This window comes from Panthera uncia, chromosome F1, assembly GCF_023721935.1.
Source record: "Panthera uncia isolate 11264 chromosome F1, Puncia_PCG_1.0, whole genome shotgun sequence".
Lineage (NCBI taxonomy): Eukaryota > Metazoa > Chordata > Mammalia > Carnivora > Felidae > Panthera > Panthera uncia.
In genome coordinates this window covers 19,237,728-19,257,897 of record NC_064813.1, presented here as the reverse complement: position 1 = coordinate 19,257,897, position 20,170 = coordinate 19,237,728, and the positions used below count along the sequence as shown (strand labels likewise).

The 20,170-nt window shown below is 41.6% G+C and overlaps 1 protein-coding gene across 2 annotated transcripts in view; it reads right to left on the bottom strand.

Moving 5' to 3' along the window:
- RASAL2 (RAS protein activator like 2) overlaps positions 1-10,839 on the bottom strand; it is a 349,271-nt gene extending 338,432 nt beyond the window's left edge. Inside the window, exon 1 of one of the 2 annotated variants that reach the window (XM_049634019.1) lies at positions 10,530-10,839. In XM_049634019.1, coding sequence (XP_049489976.1) covers positions 10,530-10,731 — 202 coding nt within the window. In that variant the 5' untranslated portion in view covers positions 10,732-10,839. The remainder of the gene's footprint in view (positions 1-10,529) is intronic. The other variant, XM_049634018.1, reaches the window with a different exon arrangement.
- Between the last annotated feature and the right edge of the window lie 9,331 nt (positions 10,840-20,170).

Genomic DNA, 20,170 nt, shown 5'->3' with positions numbered 1-20,170 from the left:
CTGTGCTGACAGTTCAGAGCCTGGAGCCTGCTTCAGATTCTGTCTCTCTCTCTCTCTGCCCCTCCCCCATGCATGATCTCTCTCTCTCTCTCTCTCTCTCTCTCAAAAATAAACATTTTTAAAAATTTTTAATAAAATAAAAACATACTCTTCTAGGAATTCAGCCTAAGGAAATAGTGAGAAGTTCAATTTTAGCACTTGTACACAAAAACAATCAGTAGACTATTAATACAAAAATTTGGGAAATTGTTGATGTCTAAAATAGGATAATAGTTAAATAAGTTATGTTGAATTAGACTCATTAACCAATTACATTTTCATATTATAAAGGTTCAGTAATAAAACAGCATGATACTGACATATCAATATAGATAGACCAATAGAACAGAGTAGAAAATCTTGAAAGAAACCAAAATACAAATGGCAATCTACTGAAGGATAGAGAAATCATCTTAAATCAGTGGAGAAAAGATGGATTATTGAACAAATGGTATTAGGACAACTGGAAAACCATCTTTCTAAAAATGAAATTGTATCTATATCTCATACCTTATGGCAGAATGAATTCCAAATGGATCAAAGATTTAAATGTAAAAAATGAAAGCAAAGAAGTACTGGACAAATCGTGGAAGAATTATTTTATAACCTCAGACTAGGAAAGGCCATACTAACTGTAACATAAAATCACAAAGCCATAAAAGAAAAGACTGATACATTCAAATGCATAAAAATTATTTTCTCATGGGGGGGGGAAGACAAATGAAAATATTGGCAACTCATCACAGATAAAAACCTCCTTAAGAGTTCCTACAAATCACTAGGAAAAAGACCCAATAACCAGTAAAAATGGGCAAAAGATATGTACAATGCACAGAAAAGGATATTTTTAAATGCCTCTGTGAGATAATCAATGTAAGAGATAGAAAAAATTAAACTATTTTTATCATTTAGATTGTCAGAATCAAAAATTCTTGATAATTCCCTATGTGTAGAGAGATGGGCACTCTCATCCACTGCTGGTGAAATATAAATAGTTACAACCTGTAAGAAGAGCAATTTGGGATTATCTTTCAAAATTACAAGTATACATATCTTTGATAATGATTCTGTGAATTTTTTTTACAAAAATATTCATACACAAGCAAAATGATTTATATTCAAGATTATTCCCTGCACTATCACTTGTACCAGCAAATCTGGGGACTGGTTAAATAAATTGTGATTCATTCAGGCATTACACAGCCACGAAAAGAATGAGGAGCTGCTTTATACACTGACAGGAAACAATATCAAAAATATATTGATAAGTGTGTATAGAGAGGGAATGTGAGGCAGGAATAATACAAGGTGCAGATAAATTCCTGTAACGGGTTATCATTTGTGTCAAAAAGGAGAAGAAAGCATATGCACAGTAAAAACTATGATGATATCAATTCAAATATAAAGCAATTAACAGCTGGCTCCAGACCCCAGAACTCCCAGCCAACTTCCTTTGTCCAGTCCATTCATTAACCTCGGAAAAAAACATGACCTTGCATTTTTGTCAACGAAATTTTTTTGGACCCCAATCTTGGCAGAGTTTCTACATACCTATTTATCTGTTTCTCTGTGCAGGGAATAGGTATGGAAGGATATACAAGAATTTCAAACATTTATTGATTGTGCAAACAATGATTGCCAGCCAGATGGTAAGTGAAGGGTGGGGAGGAGGGGTTAGAGAGACCTCACAGAATATCCTTTTATATCTTCCAAATATTGAAAGAAGGAAATGTTATACCTTTTTATTTTTCCTAATGTTTGTTTATTTTTGAGAGCAAGTGGGACAGGGGCAGAGAGAGAGGGAGACAGAGGATCTGAAGTGGGCTCTGTGCTGTCAGCACAGAGCCTGATGTGGGGCTCAAACTCACAAACCGTGAGATCATGACCTGAGCTGATGTCAGACGCTTAACCGAATGAGCCACCCAGGCGCCTGTTATACTTATTTTTTAAATAAAATTTAAAAACAGGGGAGCCTGGGTGGCTCAGTTGGTTAAGCGGCCAACTTTGGCTCAGGTCATGATATCATGGTTTGTGGGTTCGAGCCCCGCGTCTGGCTCTGTGCTGACAACTTGGAGCCTGGAGCCTGCTTCGGATTCTGTGTCTCCCTCTCTCTCTCCCCCTCCCCTGCTTGTGCGCTCTCTCTCTCTCTCTCTCTCTCTCTCTCTCTCTCTAAGGTAAATAAACATTAAAAAAATTAAATAAAATTTAAAAACAAAAATATGTTTGAAAAAACTTTAAACATTTTCAAAAACCTAAGAAATCACAGTTAGAAAAGAGGCAAGATTTACAATATACGCGACATGAGGGGCACCTGGGTGGCTCAATCGATTAAGCATGGGACTCCTGATTTTGACTCAGGTAGTGGGTTCGAAGTCCACATGGTGCTTTGCACTGACAGTGCAGAGCCTGCTTGGGATTCTCTCTCTCCCTTTCTCTCTGCCCCTCCCCTGCTTGTTCTCTCTCTCCCAAAATAAATAAATAAACTCTAAAAAATATATATGTGGGGCTCCTGGGTGGCTCAGTTAAGCATCCTACTTTGGCTCAGGTCATGATCTCGTGGTTTATGGGTTCAAGGCCCGTGTTGAGTTCTGTGCTAACAGCTCAGAGCCTGGAGCCTTCTGTGTCTCCCTCTCTGCTCTTCCCCCACTCATTCTCTCTCTCTCAAAACAAAACAAATATTTAAAAATAAATATTAAAAAAATATATATGCAATATGATACCAAACATATTTTAAAAAGTACATTTTTACACAGAAAAGACTGGGGTAAAATACAACAGAATATTAAAAGAACAGTTATCTCTAAAAGGTATAATTACAGGTAACTTTAATTTTCTTTGCATTTTCCTACAACTCAAATTCTTTACATTAAGCACTATTATATTCATAATAAGAAAAAAGGTATTAAATTTTTAATGATATGAATCAAAGAGGTCAGAAATTAAAAGGTAGAAAGTTATTAGGTATTACCCAGGGTTCTAAGTATCATAAATGAAACATTCAAATTTCCTTGAAACATTACTTGCAACTGCAAAATAAAGAATTTATGGATGGGGCACCTGGCTGGCTTAGCCAGTAGAGTATCCAACTCTTGATCTTAGGATTGTGAGTTCAAGCCCCACATTGGGTATGTATGGAGCCTAATTTAAAAAAAAAAAGTTTAAAGAATTTATGGACAAAAAATTTAGAGATGAAACATATCTAAACATTCCTCTGCTCTACCTCTAACAATCACTATGAGATTATTCTCATCCTCCTACTTTCTGAATGTTTTGTCCATTTTTGTTTTCTGTTACCTAGGTAATGGTACTTCCAGCATTTCCCTTAAAGACTGTGAAACTAACAATCTGGTATTTCTCACTGTCGAGTTTTCCTGACCTTCAGCTTTGAAAGGCCATCTCCCTAAGGGAAAGCAGTAAGATCTAGAAGCTAAAACAAGAGGCTGAGGAATCTGAGGTTAGAGTTCTAATCCTGACAAACTGTGGAATTTGTCTCCAATTTTGGGAATAAGCTAAACTTCCTGAGCCAGTTTCCTTAATGAGGTAACCTAAAGGATTGTTTTTGAAAAATATTTAGGACTATCAACTTTCAAGTTTCTTTTTAACTTCCCACACTATTCTTTTGAATTTTGTTCTCTTGCCTTATGTTAAACATTTTCCTTTGTAAATGTTTGCTCTCCCAAACAGTATCTGCAAGTATTACCAATTTTTTAGACTCAGGAGTCAGTTAAGAGGGACTTTTAGAAATCCTACTGAAAATGACACGATGGGAACATGAGCAACGTTGAAGACAAATTATGGAGGAATAAGAATGCAATCAGGATCTAAACTGGATTCTTAGGAGCAAAGGAGACTTGGGCAACTAATTAACGTCACCAACACTTGGTCAGGGAAGGCAAAATTCAGACTCCTAACATCGGAACCCTGCTGTAGAGATAAGGAAGATGCTAAGCTGTGCAGCACGACCTAGCAAAGGAAGTTCTGTCATGCCTTCAAGGATTCAGTTTTTATTTTTGTTTACAGTAGACTCACTAACACTACCAACTGCACATCTTTTCCTCTGCCACCTTCATAGTGGATATTTCTTGATGGCTACCTTATCATTAGAAAATAAGCTACATTAGATTTGTAAAGCGTTCTCTACCTATAGGTCTTGCGAAGCACTTGATAGCCTTTGGGAAGAAAGGTGTCTTTACAAACATCAGAGAGCAATTATCCCTCTGCCAACACAAGGTGAAGCAATTTCAGCAGTGCCCTCAGCACACTTCCAACTCCTCCTCCTGGTTTACAAGACCAAACACCTCTCTAGTTACTTAAAAGTTATTCCAATAGGGAGGGACAGGGAACAGACAACTAAATTTTTTCTGGATTAACTCAGGCATTAGTTGAATGTTTTTTTTGTGGTTCACCTACTTTAAAAGGTGATCAAATCACTCTGTGCTACTGAAGAGAGCAACTGCAAAGAACAATTACATAAATCCTCGGGTTCAACTTACCTCATCCTTCTTTCTAATGAAAGAAAGCATTAGAAACCACTGCCTTGCCACCACTTCCTTAGGAATCTCAGTAAAACTTGCTCTGTCATGTGAATTCCTTTTTTTCTTAGCAAATCAATTTATTTCATTCAACATGAGACACAATTGTACATCATTTTGTAAAATGTGCTGAATTTTATGATGTAGAAAAGATAAAGGCAATCCTTATAACGATTCTCCAAAAAAAATAATAAGTGAACTATTCCCAAACAGGTGCATTCTAGAACTTTGTATTATTTGTCAGAAAATGTACACATATCCTCAACTCCATACCCATAATTCCTAAATCCAAAAAGCTCTGAAAATGCTTTCTTCATAATTTCTTCAGCAGTAAAATGTGACCTTCACCCTACATAACACTATTTATAGTCTTATACCATACTTAGTATGGATTTTTACTTACTTAACTACAGAGGTATTAACATGACTGATTCCTGGATACTGCTACAGACTCAATTAAGGGGTTTATGTCATTATATGTACACCATATTTTCTAAAATCAAAAAAAATTTTGTGAATTTTGAAACACTGTAGTCCAAATGGTTATGGAAAAGAGATTATAAATGTATATAGTTCTATTCTTCAAAAATACTGTCATTCTTTGAAAATGAAATAGCAATAAACCAACATGACAGAGAGTAGAAAAGTACTAAGCTACAATAAAGGAAATTGTCCATGTCTGTAAATATTAACAGAATATACAATTTATTTTATTTTTTAAATTTTTTTAATGTTTATTTCTGAGAAAGAGTGATGGAATGCAAGCAGGGGAGGGGCAGAGAGAGAGGGAGACACAGAATCCGAAGCAGGCTCCAGGCTCTGAGCTGTCAGCACAGAGCCCAACACAGGGCTCAGACCCACAAACTGTGAGATCATGACTTGAGCCAAAGTTGGACGCTCAACCAACTGAGCCACCCAGGTGCCCCAGACAGAATATACAATTTAAGTGAGATTTACAAGTTTTCTCTCAAAGGAAAAAAGGGAGAAGCATAAACAGTATATGCCTAAGCATTCTTGATCATTCTCTCTTACTTCAATGAACAATTTTCTACTCCTAATGTACATAAAATTTATTTGGAAATCATGGTAAATTAATGTGTCAACATTCAAAGCTAATACCACATCCTAAGTATTGAACTCAAACTTAAAATCCCAAGAATTGGTAAAATATTTATAATTATAAAAGTTCAATTTACAGTATTTGAGGAAATTAGAACACTTAAGTAACATGAACATGTTTGGGGATGTACTGGGTACACATTCAGTGATTTTATTCAAACAATCAATTAGCTACAGCACACAAAACTTGGTTGAACAAATTCATTCATCCACACATTAATACAACACAGAAGTCATGCAGGGGGTACATAGTTAAGACATGTAAGAATAAGTGATTCACTGAGAATATTCAAAGTTAATTATGTTGAGAACATTCTGTATAAAACCAGTGAGTTGGTCACATCTAATTCATACTGGACCAAAATGAAACAACTTCCTGGACTTGTTAACGGGTTGCAATGTTTTAAGCAAAGACAGACATATTCTCTAAAAATGCAATGAAACATATCTCATCCTTTGTCTTCATTCATGAAACATAAGCAAAATTATTTACTATGAACAGGCAAAACTTCTGCCTCCCCCCTCAACTCCTATCTAGTCCATGAGAAATTCCTGCCAAATTCTCATTGTCACATTTCTAGAATTATACGGGATACGATGCAGTATGATTAAGTCTCTCTTCTTCTGCTTGCTGAAATAGTACAAGCCTTTAGAAAATCTCCAGCAGATCCCTATCAGTCATCAATAAATAATGAGCTACATACTAGCTTAATGGTAAGCAATGATATCGATATTATTCATTCTATTAAGTGAATACGTTAGATAGTCCTGCTCATACTATTAAAATCAAAACTATGGTTTCTTGGTGAGCACTTTAGTGTGGTAACTGTATTTTCCCTCTAGTTATCGGAGAGCACATCTGTACATACACTTGCAGACCTGTTGTGCTGATGGGGGTAAAGCTCCAATGCATGTACTACTGGAGACTGGTATCTTCAGTTGCTCCCAGTGACCTGCACTCGCCATCCATTCATGGTAAAGTAGTTAATTTTAATGTTCTCATTGTTTACCAGAAAGCACAGACAGGGAGGCTGGCTTTGCCGCTCCCGTTTCCTTTTGCTAGGCTGCTGTGCTTTTTCAGCCAATTGACTTTGCTTTGAGGCTATAAATATCTGAAAAATGTTCTGCATTTGATGCTCTTGGATTCTGCATCCATATTTAGCTGTTTGTGGCATGCCTTTGTTTAAGCTACTCTGCCACCCATAACAGTCAGTCAGTCAGGTTGGGATATGGATGGTCATAGGACAGATGGATCGACATTCAACAGACACTGACTATGAGCAAGGTACCAATCTGCTAGACACAGTGACGATGAAGGGGCTGGCAAGATAGGAATACAAAGACAAACTAGACAGACTTCCTGGTGTCAAATATTTTATAGTCTTGACAGGGCATGGGCACAATTTATTATAACACTCTAATAAACAAATGAAACATTTTATAACTAAAAGGAAATGAAGGATAGGGCAGCATAAATATGTTCTCTTAGTTATGTCTCAAAGACATGCATTTGTGTTCTAAATATACATCTACCTATTATAAGGCTCTGACATATTCCAGACAAAGTTTTCCAATCCTGGCAATACACAAAACTCCAAATAGACGTATCATTAACAAAATAGTCAACAGCAAACTTAAAACAGTGCCTAGTCTTCAAATTTCATGAGGCAAACTAATAAAATATTGTTTTCAAAAGTTTCTGTTAAGGCATTAGGTGGGGGCGGGGAGGGGGGATTGTTACTGCCATTTGTTTGTTTGTTTGCATATTGATTTCAAACATAAGTATACTACAGAGGATGTGAACCATAGCCAGAAGCCAGGAGCACTTAATACAGCTCCTTCCTTACTTTGCACTTTTAAAATCCACATGCCTATTTCAGGTTAGGGCTCAAAACTAGATGAGCTACACCTGAGCAAGACCTTCCTATCTTGCCAAACACTTCAAACAAATATACATCTGCCCTCAACATTCCTGCTTTACAAAACTAAGTTCATTGACCTTTTGATAAAAGTGCTCCCCAGAAGCCTGTGACAATCATGATTTAAACTTATTAAGGGCTTTCTTGATGCCCGTCCCCAAGAGTCAGACTGGAATTGGTAGGCCAAGTTGTAGGTAAAATAATAGGGCAGGCCACAGAATCAGACAACTGTAAGACTAAAACGGACCACAGATACCAATTACTCCAGATTCTACATTTTATGTAGAAACCTAGAGCCACGAAGTTAAAATTACTTACCCAAAGTTAGACAACCAATTTGTGGCAAAGACAGATTGAAAACCCCAGTTCTCAATCCCCAGTTGTATACTCTAGACTGGATTCCCAGTTTCTGAATTTCTTTTAAAAACATCAGACCAAACTCGTTCATCTCCTTAAATTGTGTAGAAGAACGCAAATGCTCCAAAACAATCAGGATTTTGAACACGTAAGACAAACAAGTAAACAAAACAAAATGAACTAGGGTTTTCCAAGTCGATTTTCTACATGCTATTATTTTCACTTCAAAGCTTTTCGAAGTTATGCAACAGACAACTTAAAAACTAGCTAAGGACACAGAAAAGCCAAGAATCATTCCGATAGTTTTGGGATATTTATATCAAACTCAAGACAACAAAGTACTATCCAGGATGAACTGCCTTAAGGGAGGGATAGTAGTACTAAACAGTAAATAAAAACAACCTCTAGGGGCGCCTGGGTGGCTCAGTCGGTTGAGCGTCCGACTTCGGCTCAGGTCATGATCTCACAGCTTGTGAGTTCAAGCCCCGCGTCAGGTTCTGTGCTGACAGCTCGGAGCCCTGGAGCCTGCTTCAGATTCTGTGCCTCCCTCTCTCTCTCTCTGCCCCAACCCACTTACATTCTGTCTCTGTCTCTCTCAAAAATAAATAAACAATAAAAATAAAAACAACCTCTAGTTAATCGATAGGAAAGACAAAAATGTTACAATGCAGTGGAAAGTCTGCAAGTTGACACTGAAATGCCCAGTACATACGTGTGTGAGAAGAGAATATATGTTTATATACACATACTTAAGAATACACATACACACATACATACGCGTATATATGTATACACACACACCCTCACAAATCTACCCCTTTAAAAGGATAACAAAAACATGCACATATTCTTATGGGATACATGCAAAGTACAGTAATTCATGCTAGGTCTAGAATATCCAGACAGAATACTTTTAGACACTGAAATACTAAATTATCATACACACATATTCTTGCAGTAACGGGGCCCTAACTCTAATTTTACATAAAAACCAATGTGCCAAAGAAGCAAGGATAGAAAAGGATAGAATGGGAAAATGGTGTAACTACAATATACTCGAATTCAAGCTCATCTTCAGATCCTCATCAACACAACCTTTGTTACAAACTATCGGATAAGTGGGATCAGCAGGTGGATGGAAAATCAGGTACTAAAGTTTTTAATCTGCTGAGAATGAACTGGGTGACCCTGCATCATCTCCTGCTTCTTTGCTTTAACTCTTTCAGTTACTTAGAATAACATCAAAGACCACTTATAAACATCATACAAAATATAAAGTGGCACATACATAAATCCTCAGAATTGGTTATAAGAACTCCAAGATTCTTAGGACTAAAAGGGCCATTAAGAGATTATTTAATCCAATTCACCCCTTTTACAGATGAAGAATCAGAGGTTAAAAAAAAAAAAAGTAACTTTATCTACCTCGAATCTCATAGCCACTTAGTGGCAGAATCAAGAACAAAACTCAAATTCTGGACTCCTAGTTCTGAGATCTTTCTGATGGGGATGGACTTGAAGTCTTGAAATGAACTGAACTATCCACAGAGATAACTTCTAAGTCTGGATCACTCCTGAGTAGTAAACACATATCCTCTTCAGAAGGATGAAGAAAGAAAAGTGTAATGTACTTGATCACTACAGGTGCAGATGCACGTGACTGGAGGATGACATCTTAACGCTGTGTTTGACTCCAGGTGCTTCAAATTTGCCCTCTTGCATTCAGCCACATTACTAACGTCGTGTTCACGTGAGCTAAGTGATAAGCATCTTGACATTTCAAGATTTTGGAAAGGCACAGCCGAGTCCTGAATATCACCAGGCTATAAATCCTTGGGCTCTGAGTTCTCAAAGCCAGCTTGGTTTTGATGCCGCCACAAGGCTCCCCCTAATAGAATCTCATCGTTCAGTTTTAATTAAAGAGGTGGTTACTAGGAATGCAGAGAGGGAAAGTTTTAGTGTGTTCATCACTTTTAACTTGCTGAGTAGCAACCCAGTCACTTTACAAAGAGAATCCGAAACAATAGTGCAATCTGACACAATCCACACCCCTTGGACTAAGTGGTTGCCTTTGGGCGAGTGAGGTTCAGAAAGAGGTTAGAGATGAATGAGTCTGTTCCCACCCAATAAATATTTTTTGGTTATTCTACTTTATTTTCTTATCCACTGCTAAGCTATTTCATGGTATCTTGGCTTCCAGCCTTGCCCCCCTCAAGAAACAGACATGAAACTCTGTTCACTTGATTCCATGGTGTGTTCCATCAGACTTCGGTTGACAGTTCCCTTGAAGTTACCACCTGAGAACTAGGTCTGCATAGCCCAACTCCACCTTAAACTCCCTGCAGGTACCTGAGAAAGGTCCATAGACCGTCCTGAAAGGACACCTCTCTCCCGAGTGCCAGTCTGGAGAAACTTGTTAGAAACGCACGCCGCAACAAAAAAGGGATGTGCGAGACTGACCCACGATGGATGGGGGCTGAGGCCAGGACTGGAGCCTAGGGATGAATTTCGGCGCGAGCAAAGACAAGAAACACCAGCCTCTAGGGTGGCCTGCGGTCCTTACCGTACACCCGGACCCAGCTCTGTTGCTGGCACACGGACTCCAGCAGGATCCGATCCAACATGCCTCCAGCCACGGCCCCGCCGACTGGGACAACCGCTTCCAGCTCCTCCGGAGGCAGCGGCGAGTCGGACTCCAGCCCGGGGAACATCTCCGGCCAGGACAGCGCCTCCGCGGCTCCTCCGGACGACGGGGAGAGCTCCATGGTGCCCCGGAGGGACAAGGCGGCGGCGGGGCGGGCGCGCGGCTCCGCGCCCTGCCTGCGGGAAGGGGAGGAAGAGAGCGCAGCGGCGGGGGGCAAGCACCCGAGCGGCAGCCGGCACCGACGCGGCTCACCTCCTTCCCCGCCGCCCACTGCCCGCGGCTCGGGCGCTGCAGCCCACCTGCAGCCAGCGGGCGGGACCCAGGCCGGGAGGCGGATCCAGCGTGGCCCCGGCCGGGGGTGGGTCCGGGCTCAGGTGTGGGTCCCTCCCGGGAGGGGACGTGGAAGGACCCGGGAGGGGCGGCTCGCCCGCCTGCCCCCGCGGAGCCGCCTCGCTCAGCCCTCGCCGGCGTCTCTCGCGGCCAGACCGCGCTACGGCTGGGGATGCAGTGGGGCCGGGCAGGGCAGGGCTGGGGGCGTCGCCGCCAGGGGCCGCCCCCTCTGACCGGCTCCCGCCGCCGCCGCCGCCGCCTCAGAGGCTCGGAGGGTCCGCTCCCTCGGGGAAGGGGGGCGGTGGCCCCGGGTTCTCGCCCGCCAGTCCTCGGCCCCCACCCCAGGAATGAGCCGGCCCGCCCCCTAACTCTCAGGCCACGGCTCGCGCCGCGGCTCCGGCTCCGGCTCCGCCACCGATCCCACAAGCCCGGCAGCCGCGGCGGTGGCGGCGGCAGGCGGCATCCCAGGGTGATAGGCCGGAGCAATCGAGGGCCGAGGGCCCGGCCGCGTGTGCAATCGAGTAACGAAGCGGAGGAGGAACTGCCACCGAAGGCAGGAAAAATCGGACACCGAGCTATTCATCCGGCCGGTCCCGCCTTCTTGCCAAAGACCCTCTCTGCGCCCGGCCGCCCGGCTGCGCGCGGTGCGGGTCCCGCCAGCTGCCGCGGAAAGTGGGGACGGCGCGGGGAGGCGGGGAAGAAGAGGGGTGCGGGAAATTTAAAAAGAGAGGAAAAGAGCTTCCCTTCCCCTCTTCCCACCCCTTTCCCTTCGTGTAGTTATTTCTGTATTCATTTATTTGGACCGACATTTCTTTCTTACTGGAGGAAGAGATTAGAGAGGCTGCTTTATTTTACAGTTGCCGTTGGGGGAACGCCTCCTTCCTTCCCAGAGACGAGACTTGGCAACGGGGTCTGGATTGTGGGATCCGCGCTCTGCGCCCTGTCCGCGCCGAAGCTGGACTTGTCATCAGTTTAGAATAGCAGGGTTAAGAAGTGTGGTGTGGATGGATGGACGGGCCTCACAAGAAATGCTCAAAAGCCCAGTATTAACCAAACATGTTTCTCTTTTTTTGCCTTTGATCTTTGTGCAATACGTTGGCTTTCTCCCCCCCCCCCCCTTCTAATGATGTCACATGCGTTTTATTTTTGGTCTGTTTGGAGACCGTCTCCTTTGACCTTGGCTTTAATTTTCTGCCCACCCAAGGCGGTATTCACTGGTTCAGGTTAAAGAGATTGCTGGCAAAGTAGTAATAATTTTTAAATCGAAAAGTAACAACCAGTGCCGTGCACGTAGTAGGTCTCCAACAATGTTTCTTGAACATGCTGCTCAAAATGGAGCAGGAGTTCCACAAGTATATGTTTTTTGTTGTTGTTGTTGTTGTCTAACACATTGTGATAGGGCATTTTCTCTCCCATTTCTTCCTACTTTGCACAAAGACTGGTCTACAACGGGATATTTTTGTTTTCTGGTCTTGTGGTATCTTGGTATGTTGTTTGGGCTTATCAAGAGCTATGAGGATGCATTTTGTAATTTTCTCCAAACTGTTTAGGGAAATAGTATTTCAAAGCAGGAAGTGACCTAGGAGATAAGCTCATTCTGCCTCTCCTTTAATGGTTGAGGAAACTGAGGAACAGGCAGGTTAGCTGGCAAATCAACCACCACTACAAATAGGTCTGCAATGATACTGCTCATTTCAACTTTGTTCCCTCAAGAACCTTTTGTGATTAAATTTGCTGATGCATGCTTTGGTGATGTATTGGAGGGATCATTTCCACTATCCAAAACCCTGATTTCGTACTGACTCCACAGTCAGATTTGCAAGTCTAAATCATTGTATTCTTCAGTCTTGAGTGGACATGGGAAGGTATTGAAGCTAGGAGATTACAGGGCCCAGCACTAAACAGTGCTAGAGCATTTTTTGTTTATACTAAATTACTGCTGAAGTCATGCTAACAAGTCAGAGAGTAAGTGGATAATGGGCATCAGGTGTACAAATTTGAGCACTCTTTATTAGTCAATATGTAAGGAATTTATTTAGCCAAGAAATTATCTCAAAGCAGCATTAGGAGTGGTGTATGAAACATTCACAGTTCCTCCCTCCCCCCATCTTATTCTCTTGGTGGCGTCATCCATTGTTGAGCTGAAGAAAAAGCTTCTGCCCCCTCAGTAATCCTACTTCTTCTAGACTCTACAAATCCCAGTCCCTGCTTCACCTCCCCATCCTGACCCCAGACTAGCCGCAGTGATTACCTAATTGCCTAAGTAATAGTATGTCTGGAATTTATCTAATGTTTATAACTTAAAGAGAAAATACTTCGCAACCTGAACAATAGGTCTGTGAGATAAGCAGAACCAATATTTTTTAAATCTCCATTTAGTCAATGAAAAAAACTGAAACATAGAATTCTGTTAAGCAACCTGCCTAAAAGTAACATAGCTGGTTATGTTACTAGTCTCCTAAATTTTTAATTCATTAATGGATCTGGATTCCTTAAGGTTTTTGTAATTTTCCCACCCTTTGGTGGGTAGAGTTGTACTAACAGTTGTGGAGCCAAAAGCAAATATCCCATGGTTTTTGCAAACTATTATCACTTAAGAAAATTATTGAAGAAAAAACAAACACAAGTGACAAACTAATTTGCATAGCAGGAAAGCAGTTAATCCTACTTAGATTTATACCAGTCCGTATCTCCCTGGTGTAATCCCAGATCTTAATGTGAACATAAATCCTTGGCTGATAAAGTCTTAGTTTACATTGTAGTTTGCAAACAGGCCTTTGTGTGTGAACTACAATAGAGCTAAAGTCTCATTTCCCAGCCTGCACTGCCCCCTCCTCCTTTCCTCCCTCTAGAGTTTCAGACACTAAGCTCTCAGAGGTGATCTACATATTTATTGTCATTGGAATTCAACTCCAAGAATCAAACCCAAGCCCCAGGACAAGTGGGAACTAAAAACTGGGGAACTGCGAAGGAGAAAAACTAATAAATTCCCCCAAGTAATAGGCTGAGATTTTCAAAAGAAAGAGGCCTTGGTTTCTGAGAACACATTCCCAATCCAGGTTTCCTCTCTCTATCCTAATGTAGAGCATACCTGTGAAAGCTTTCCTAAACTGAAATGACATAAAGCAATGAAGCACATACCATTAATTTATATGGAAATTTTTTTTCAGTTTATTTATTTTGAGAGAGAGAGAGCACGAGTGGGGTAGGGGCAGAGAGAGAGGGAGGAAGAGAGAGAGAATCCCAAGCAGGCTCCACACTGTTAGTGTAGAGTTTGATGTGGAGCTCGAACTCACGAACCATGCGATCATGACCTGAGCCGAAGTCAGATGCTTAACCGACTGAGCCACCCAGGAGCCCCTATATGGGAAATTTTTTTGAGCATTCCCAGACCTAAAAAATAACCTATTTTAGGCTTTTCTGATACCTTACAGCCCCTCTTGCTAACGGATGCACAAAATAAATCAAGATAAGCATAGATGCTCACAGACACAGTTCAAAGCTATGGTGGCTTGATGCTGAGATGCTAGTGTAGTTTCAGGGGAAGGAGCGTGGGGGCGCTACTCTCACTGGTCAGGATGCCCGCTGTCTGTTTAATGGGCTCTCACTGCAAACACTGAATGTTATTTTTCTGTTCGCCTTTTTTCATACAGTGAAAATCCTCTTTGGATTTCTTTGGGTTAGCGAAAACAGGTACTAAGATAGATCTTTCATAAAAGTCACATAATGTGAATTTTCAAAAGATGCCTGTATTGAGAGATGAGGATTTGGAATCTTGGCTATCACAAACTGAGGACTAAGTACGCGTCCAATTTTCTCCTCTGTTCACCTGTCAGAAAACACACACATATAAGTGGTTCCCTCATCACACGTGCTCTTAACTATTGTAGTCAGTCCCTTTTAGGCTCTCTAGACACCACTTCTAAGCAGCTAATCCCCCAAGCAGTAATGCAGCATTTAAAGTGTGGTTCACCAGCTGCTCCCTTTCAATATTCTCTTTCCCCTTGGACACAATGAGGCAGCGCTCTTCTGATTATACTCTGTAACGCCGACCGTGCCCAGTTCATCATAAGGGAAGAATTTAGACATTTGTCAAGATCCTTGTCTGTCTTGCTCCTGCATCAGTCTGCAATTCCCTGTTGATCTATTTATTCACTTCTGTGGTTTCAACTCACACTTGGATAATGTGGACTTTAACACATCCACCCCCAGCCCCATCCACAGGACTGAGGTCCAGTCAGGAGTTTCTAAATGTTGGATACCTCCACCAAGATATGCTTTCCTGTACTTCAGACTCAGTGCATGGAAAGTGAACTCTGCCCCTCTTTCCCCTGCCCAAACACCCTTCCCTTCTTGACTTTCCCTTTTTTTTTTTTTCCTAACGTTTATTCATTTTTGAGAGAGAAAGAGCATGAACCGGGGAGGTACTGAGAGAGAGGGGGACAGAGGATCTGAAGCAGGCTCCGTGCTGACAGCAGAGAGCCCGAGAAAGGGCTCAAACTCATAAACTGTGAGACTATGACCTGAGCGGAAGTCCGAAACTTAACCGATTGAGCCACCCAGGAGCCTTTGAATTTCCTTTCCGTGTCAGTGGAACTAGTAGGTTCTACCTCAGACTTGCTTAAACATGGAGTTACCTTTGAATCTTCTCCTCCACCCTAGCTAGCATAAATCCAACCCCTGCTTTCCATTCCTAGCGACACCATTCTAGCTCAGGCCTGGTTAGCTTTCACCATGCTAAAAGCATTAGCTTTTTAGTTGTCCTCCTTCCCCCGAGGCCTTTCTACCTCCAGTTTATCCTGTATTCTGCAGTAAGTGAATTATCCTAAAGCACAGTTCATACCAGGTCACATCCAAGTTCAAAAAAACAGCTCCCTGCTACCTGTTAAGTAAAATGTATGTTCTACCGAGATTAAAAGGGCCTACCGAATAGTCCCAAGTCACCATTGCTTCCTGACCCATTGCCTGCATCCAGCCAGCACAAATGTCCCAGGATTCCCCAAATACATTCAGCACTTTCCTTGTTCCTTGCTTCTCCTTGTTTCTTATATCAGTAATGTCCTTTCCTCTATCTCTGCCTGCTAAAAACTTGCCAGCCTTCAAGCTCCCCTTCCCCCTGCCAAGTAAATGCCAGTGTCCTCCTCCAGCAAGTCATTTCCTATCCTCCAACCTGGCAATGATCTCTGCCCCTCTGAGTTCCCATGGCATTTGTTCCTGTCTGTCTGCTGGCACCACTCATGTATATATTGTGGTAGAGTCCTCTGTGCAACTGTAATATCTGCTTTTAGGTCATAAGCATCTAGAGGGCAGAGGGCTTGCATTATTCATGTTCATCCCCCACAGTGTCTTTCACATATCAACCCCTCAATGAAACCAGAAGCCAGGAAGCGAGAAATTAAACTGAAAAAGAAAACCTGGCTGGATTCATAAATGTTTGGGGCAAAAGACACTTTAAAAAATCAATTTGGGGCACCTGGGTGGCTCTGTCGGTTGAGCATCCAACTCTTGATTTCGGCTCAGGTCATGATCTCACAGTTTGTGAGTTCAAGCCCCTTCATGGGGCTCTGGGCGGACCTTGCTGAGCCTACTTGGGATTCTCTGTGTACATCTTTCTCTGCCCCTCCCCTGCTCTCACGCGTGAGTGCACGCATGCTCCCCCCCCCTCAAAAATAATGGAAAAACATTTTTTTAAATAAAGTAAAATCAAATAAATCAATTCAATGAACCCAGCCATGCAACCCCCATTCTCCCCTCCTGCCCTCATTAAAAAAAATAAACATACCCAGACCCAGGAGTATGACATGGCTTGCCCAAGGTCACACAACTAGTGACAGAGAAAGGGTCAGAATGCAGAGCTCCTGAATCCCAACGCATCAACCCCAACAACAGATCGTTTGCTTCCTGCTCTCCTCTGTCCTTCTCTGAATGGATAATTTTCTTGTTGATAAAGTTTTTCTCAGCAAAGTAATTTTATTCTTTTACGTATTATTTAAGCTTAAAGCGTTTGTGCCATATTCCTGGCCCCACATATAATTTTAGCAAAATTATACTTTTTTTTTTTTTTCTAAACCAAAGGACCAAACAGAGACATCAGAGAAACATCTGGTCTGATTCATCAGGGTAGCGGCAACATTTCTATTTATACATGAGCACAGCCCTATCTTTGTAGCTCTCAGCTGTTCCTCGTTGCTCACTATGTTCCCCTTTTCAACCTTGTCTGTCCCTCATCAAGAGAGCATCCTGCATCCTGAGTCTTAAACAGAAGCTAATGCAATAAAGGAAATGGATTCCCTATTCCCTAGAAGAGGTCTGTATTTAAAAGGAACGATTTCTCCACTTTCTTATTGTCTTTGTTCAAGAGCATAGGACAGCAAGCCTCAAGTATTTGGGTGACTGCTATTTGCTTCATGGCATTTTGGGTACAAAGAAGTTGGATCTAAAAAAACAAGCTATGGCATGAATTGTTTGGAAACAGGTCAGGTAGAAAGAATATTTTAAATGGGGAAACTGAGGGTGATGTAGAGAACATAAGGAATACTGACTCTCCTCCAGCACTATTTGATGGTGGTATAAATTAGAAATTGTCTGATCTTAGGCATTCATCAGTACCAAGAAAAGCTTAGAAATCGTCCTGAGTTTTGTGAGTGCTTTTTATACCTGACTCATGTCTCTGAAAATGTCACTGTTTGTACCAACCAATGACAATATCATTTGGGAAAGCAGTTGAACAGACCAGAGACAAACAGACCTCCACCAGTCATTTCTTCTTGGCAAACACAAGAATGCAAAAAGAATAAAAACACTCAGATGGAACCCACAAGGGCGGCTGACATCAGGGCCTAATTAAAACCTTTAGAGGTCCTAAGCACTGAAAATAATCAGGTGCCCACCTCACCCCATGTAATTAAAAAAAACTTTTTTACAAAATGTTAGAAAGAGCAACAAAATCCTGATTTATTTTTCCATGATGACCACTACAGAACTTGTTTTAGAGACGGCAAATACCAAACTCTTAAAAATGCTGTACGTGTTTTCTGTGTGTTCCTATGTCTGCCAGTGTTCTAAACCCCACATCTTTTGAGTAATCCGGCCCTGTCTAAAATACACAGTACAACTATCTATTAACTAACACAATCTATGAAGGGGGTAATCTTTAGCAAATCAATTTTTGTGTGTCTCTAGTAAGTATAGAAACACTAAGTTACTTCACCCTAGCCAAAGAAAATGATCACTTCCTTAGCTTTGTGGTTCTAAAGAGTCCTCAAAAGATGCAATTAAAAAAAAAAAAAAAAGCCAAATGATTCTAGAGGAGAGATTTTTTAAAGTGATTCTACTGTCCTCATACTACCCTGAGAGCAATATTGTAATTGATCAACATGTAGAGGTTACACTTGCCCATTTTCATTTTGCCTCTGGTATAATCAAGGTGCCAGAGCCTATTTAAGACTCTTGTGAGCAAAGACAAATCAATAATCGCCAGAGCCTATTTAAGACTCTTGTGAGCAAAGACAAATCAATCCAAAATATATTCCTAGTTGCCCATCATCTCAATATGGATAAAGATGACTATCATAGCTTCTGAATGTCTCGCCATTATTCGTCAGGGTTGATTGCTAGTATTAAGAATAAGAAATATGGAAAGTTTTGTTTTGTTTTGTTTTGTTTTGTTTTGTTTTGTTGTCACTTTCCCATTGGCCCCTAACAGGACATCCTTAGCAGGACAACTAGGCAGGATCTAGAAGTTTAGAAGCTAGTAGTCAGAAAGTGGGCTTTGGGAATTCAAGATTGCTGAGGTGCGATGTCTGAGTGATGACATAATATGGAAGGTGGTCCTGGGAAGTAGATAACTCAAGTACAGCGGAGGACAAGATCACTAGGGTTAAGGAGGTACAAAAATAGGAAGCTAAGATATTGAACTCTTAGGATGGTGGTAGGAAGTGAGATAAAGAGGACAACTGTAAGTTTAGCCTCAAAAGCTTTGGGGAATGAGGGGCGCCTGGCTGGCTCAGTCGGCAGAGCACGTGACACTTGATCTTGAGGTTGTGAGTTCAAACCCCATGTTGGGTGTAGAGATTACTTAAAAATAAAATCTTTAAAAAAAAAAGCAAGCAAAAAAAAGCTTTGGGGGATGAAAGGAAACAACCAGGAGGTTGGTTAGCGGCAAGAAGGGGGAGAGGGTAGAGCTCATCCTTAAGAGAAGGATGAGCTTTTACAAGACAGTCAAAGAGTGATGGTCTGGAAGTAGCATTGGGAGGCCAGCCAAATGCCAACTGCTGCCTCTTGACTTTTTCAACGTAACAGCAGAACAGAGAGAAAAAACAGCCTCAACTAGGGGAATTTGCAGGGTACATCCTAGCTTTGAAGAAGACTCCTTCATTCAAGGCAAGAAGTGGAGAGTAAACTTCCAAGAAGAAATATTAAGAATGTATTTTATTTACAATAGAATAATGGTCCCTGATGGCTCAGTGGAAAGGGTCATGAAGGGGTTTATAGCAATACACGCAAGAGATGAGAAAGGGGCTTCATAGCAATAAGCTGGAGAAGTTAGAAAGTTCTAAACCATCAAGGGGAGAAGGGTAAAAGAGAGGATAGGTGACTAGAAGCATTTTCCTTTCAACCGGCGACTAAGGATTATGAGGATGAGAGAGAGATGGGCTTCAAGTATTATACTTTGGTGCATGGTTTTTTTCTGCCCCGTTTAGATACAGGTTCTGTGAGAGATGTGGGGCACATGACTGGCTCAGTTGGTACAGCATGCAACTCTTGATCTTGGGGTTATGGGTTCCAACCTCACATTGGGTGTGGAGATTACTCAAAAATAAAATTAAAAAAAAAAAACCCACAGAGATGTGGTGACAGCTGCAACAGGAGAGGCCATAAGTCATGTCTTCCGAGCTATGTCTCTGTCTGAGATGATAGCGACAAGTCTAGTTACAACAAGGTTTCTTTCTAAGTTTGTGAATCAGCAAAGGGGCCATTTCTCCATTTTGTGAGAATTCAAACCTGTCAATCTCTTTGTTTTATTCCTTGACTGTTTTAGTCCCAAGTCCTGCCTGGGACTAATGATTGACATCCAAAGTACTCACACCAATCTCTTCCATTCCCGTGCACCCTACACATGCTATAGATTCAAGCTCAACTGAGCCCTCAGACTCTGTCGATCCCTTAGCTTGTCTGTGGTCAGTTCCATCCCTGTTCTGTTTAGTAAATACACCCGAGCTTTGTCTCTC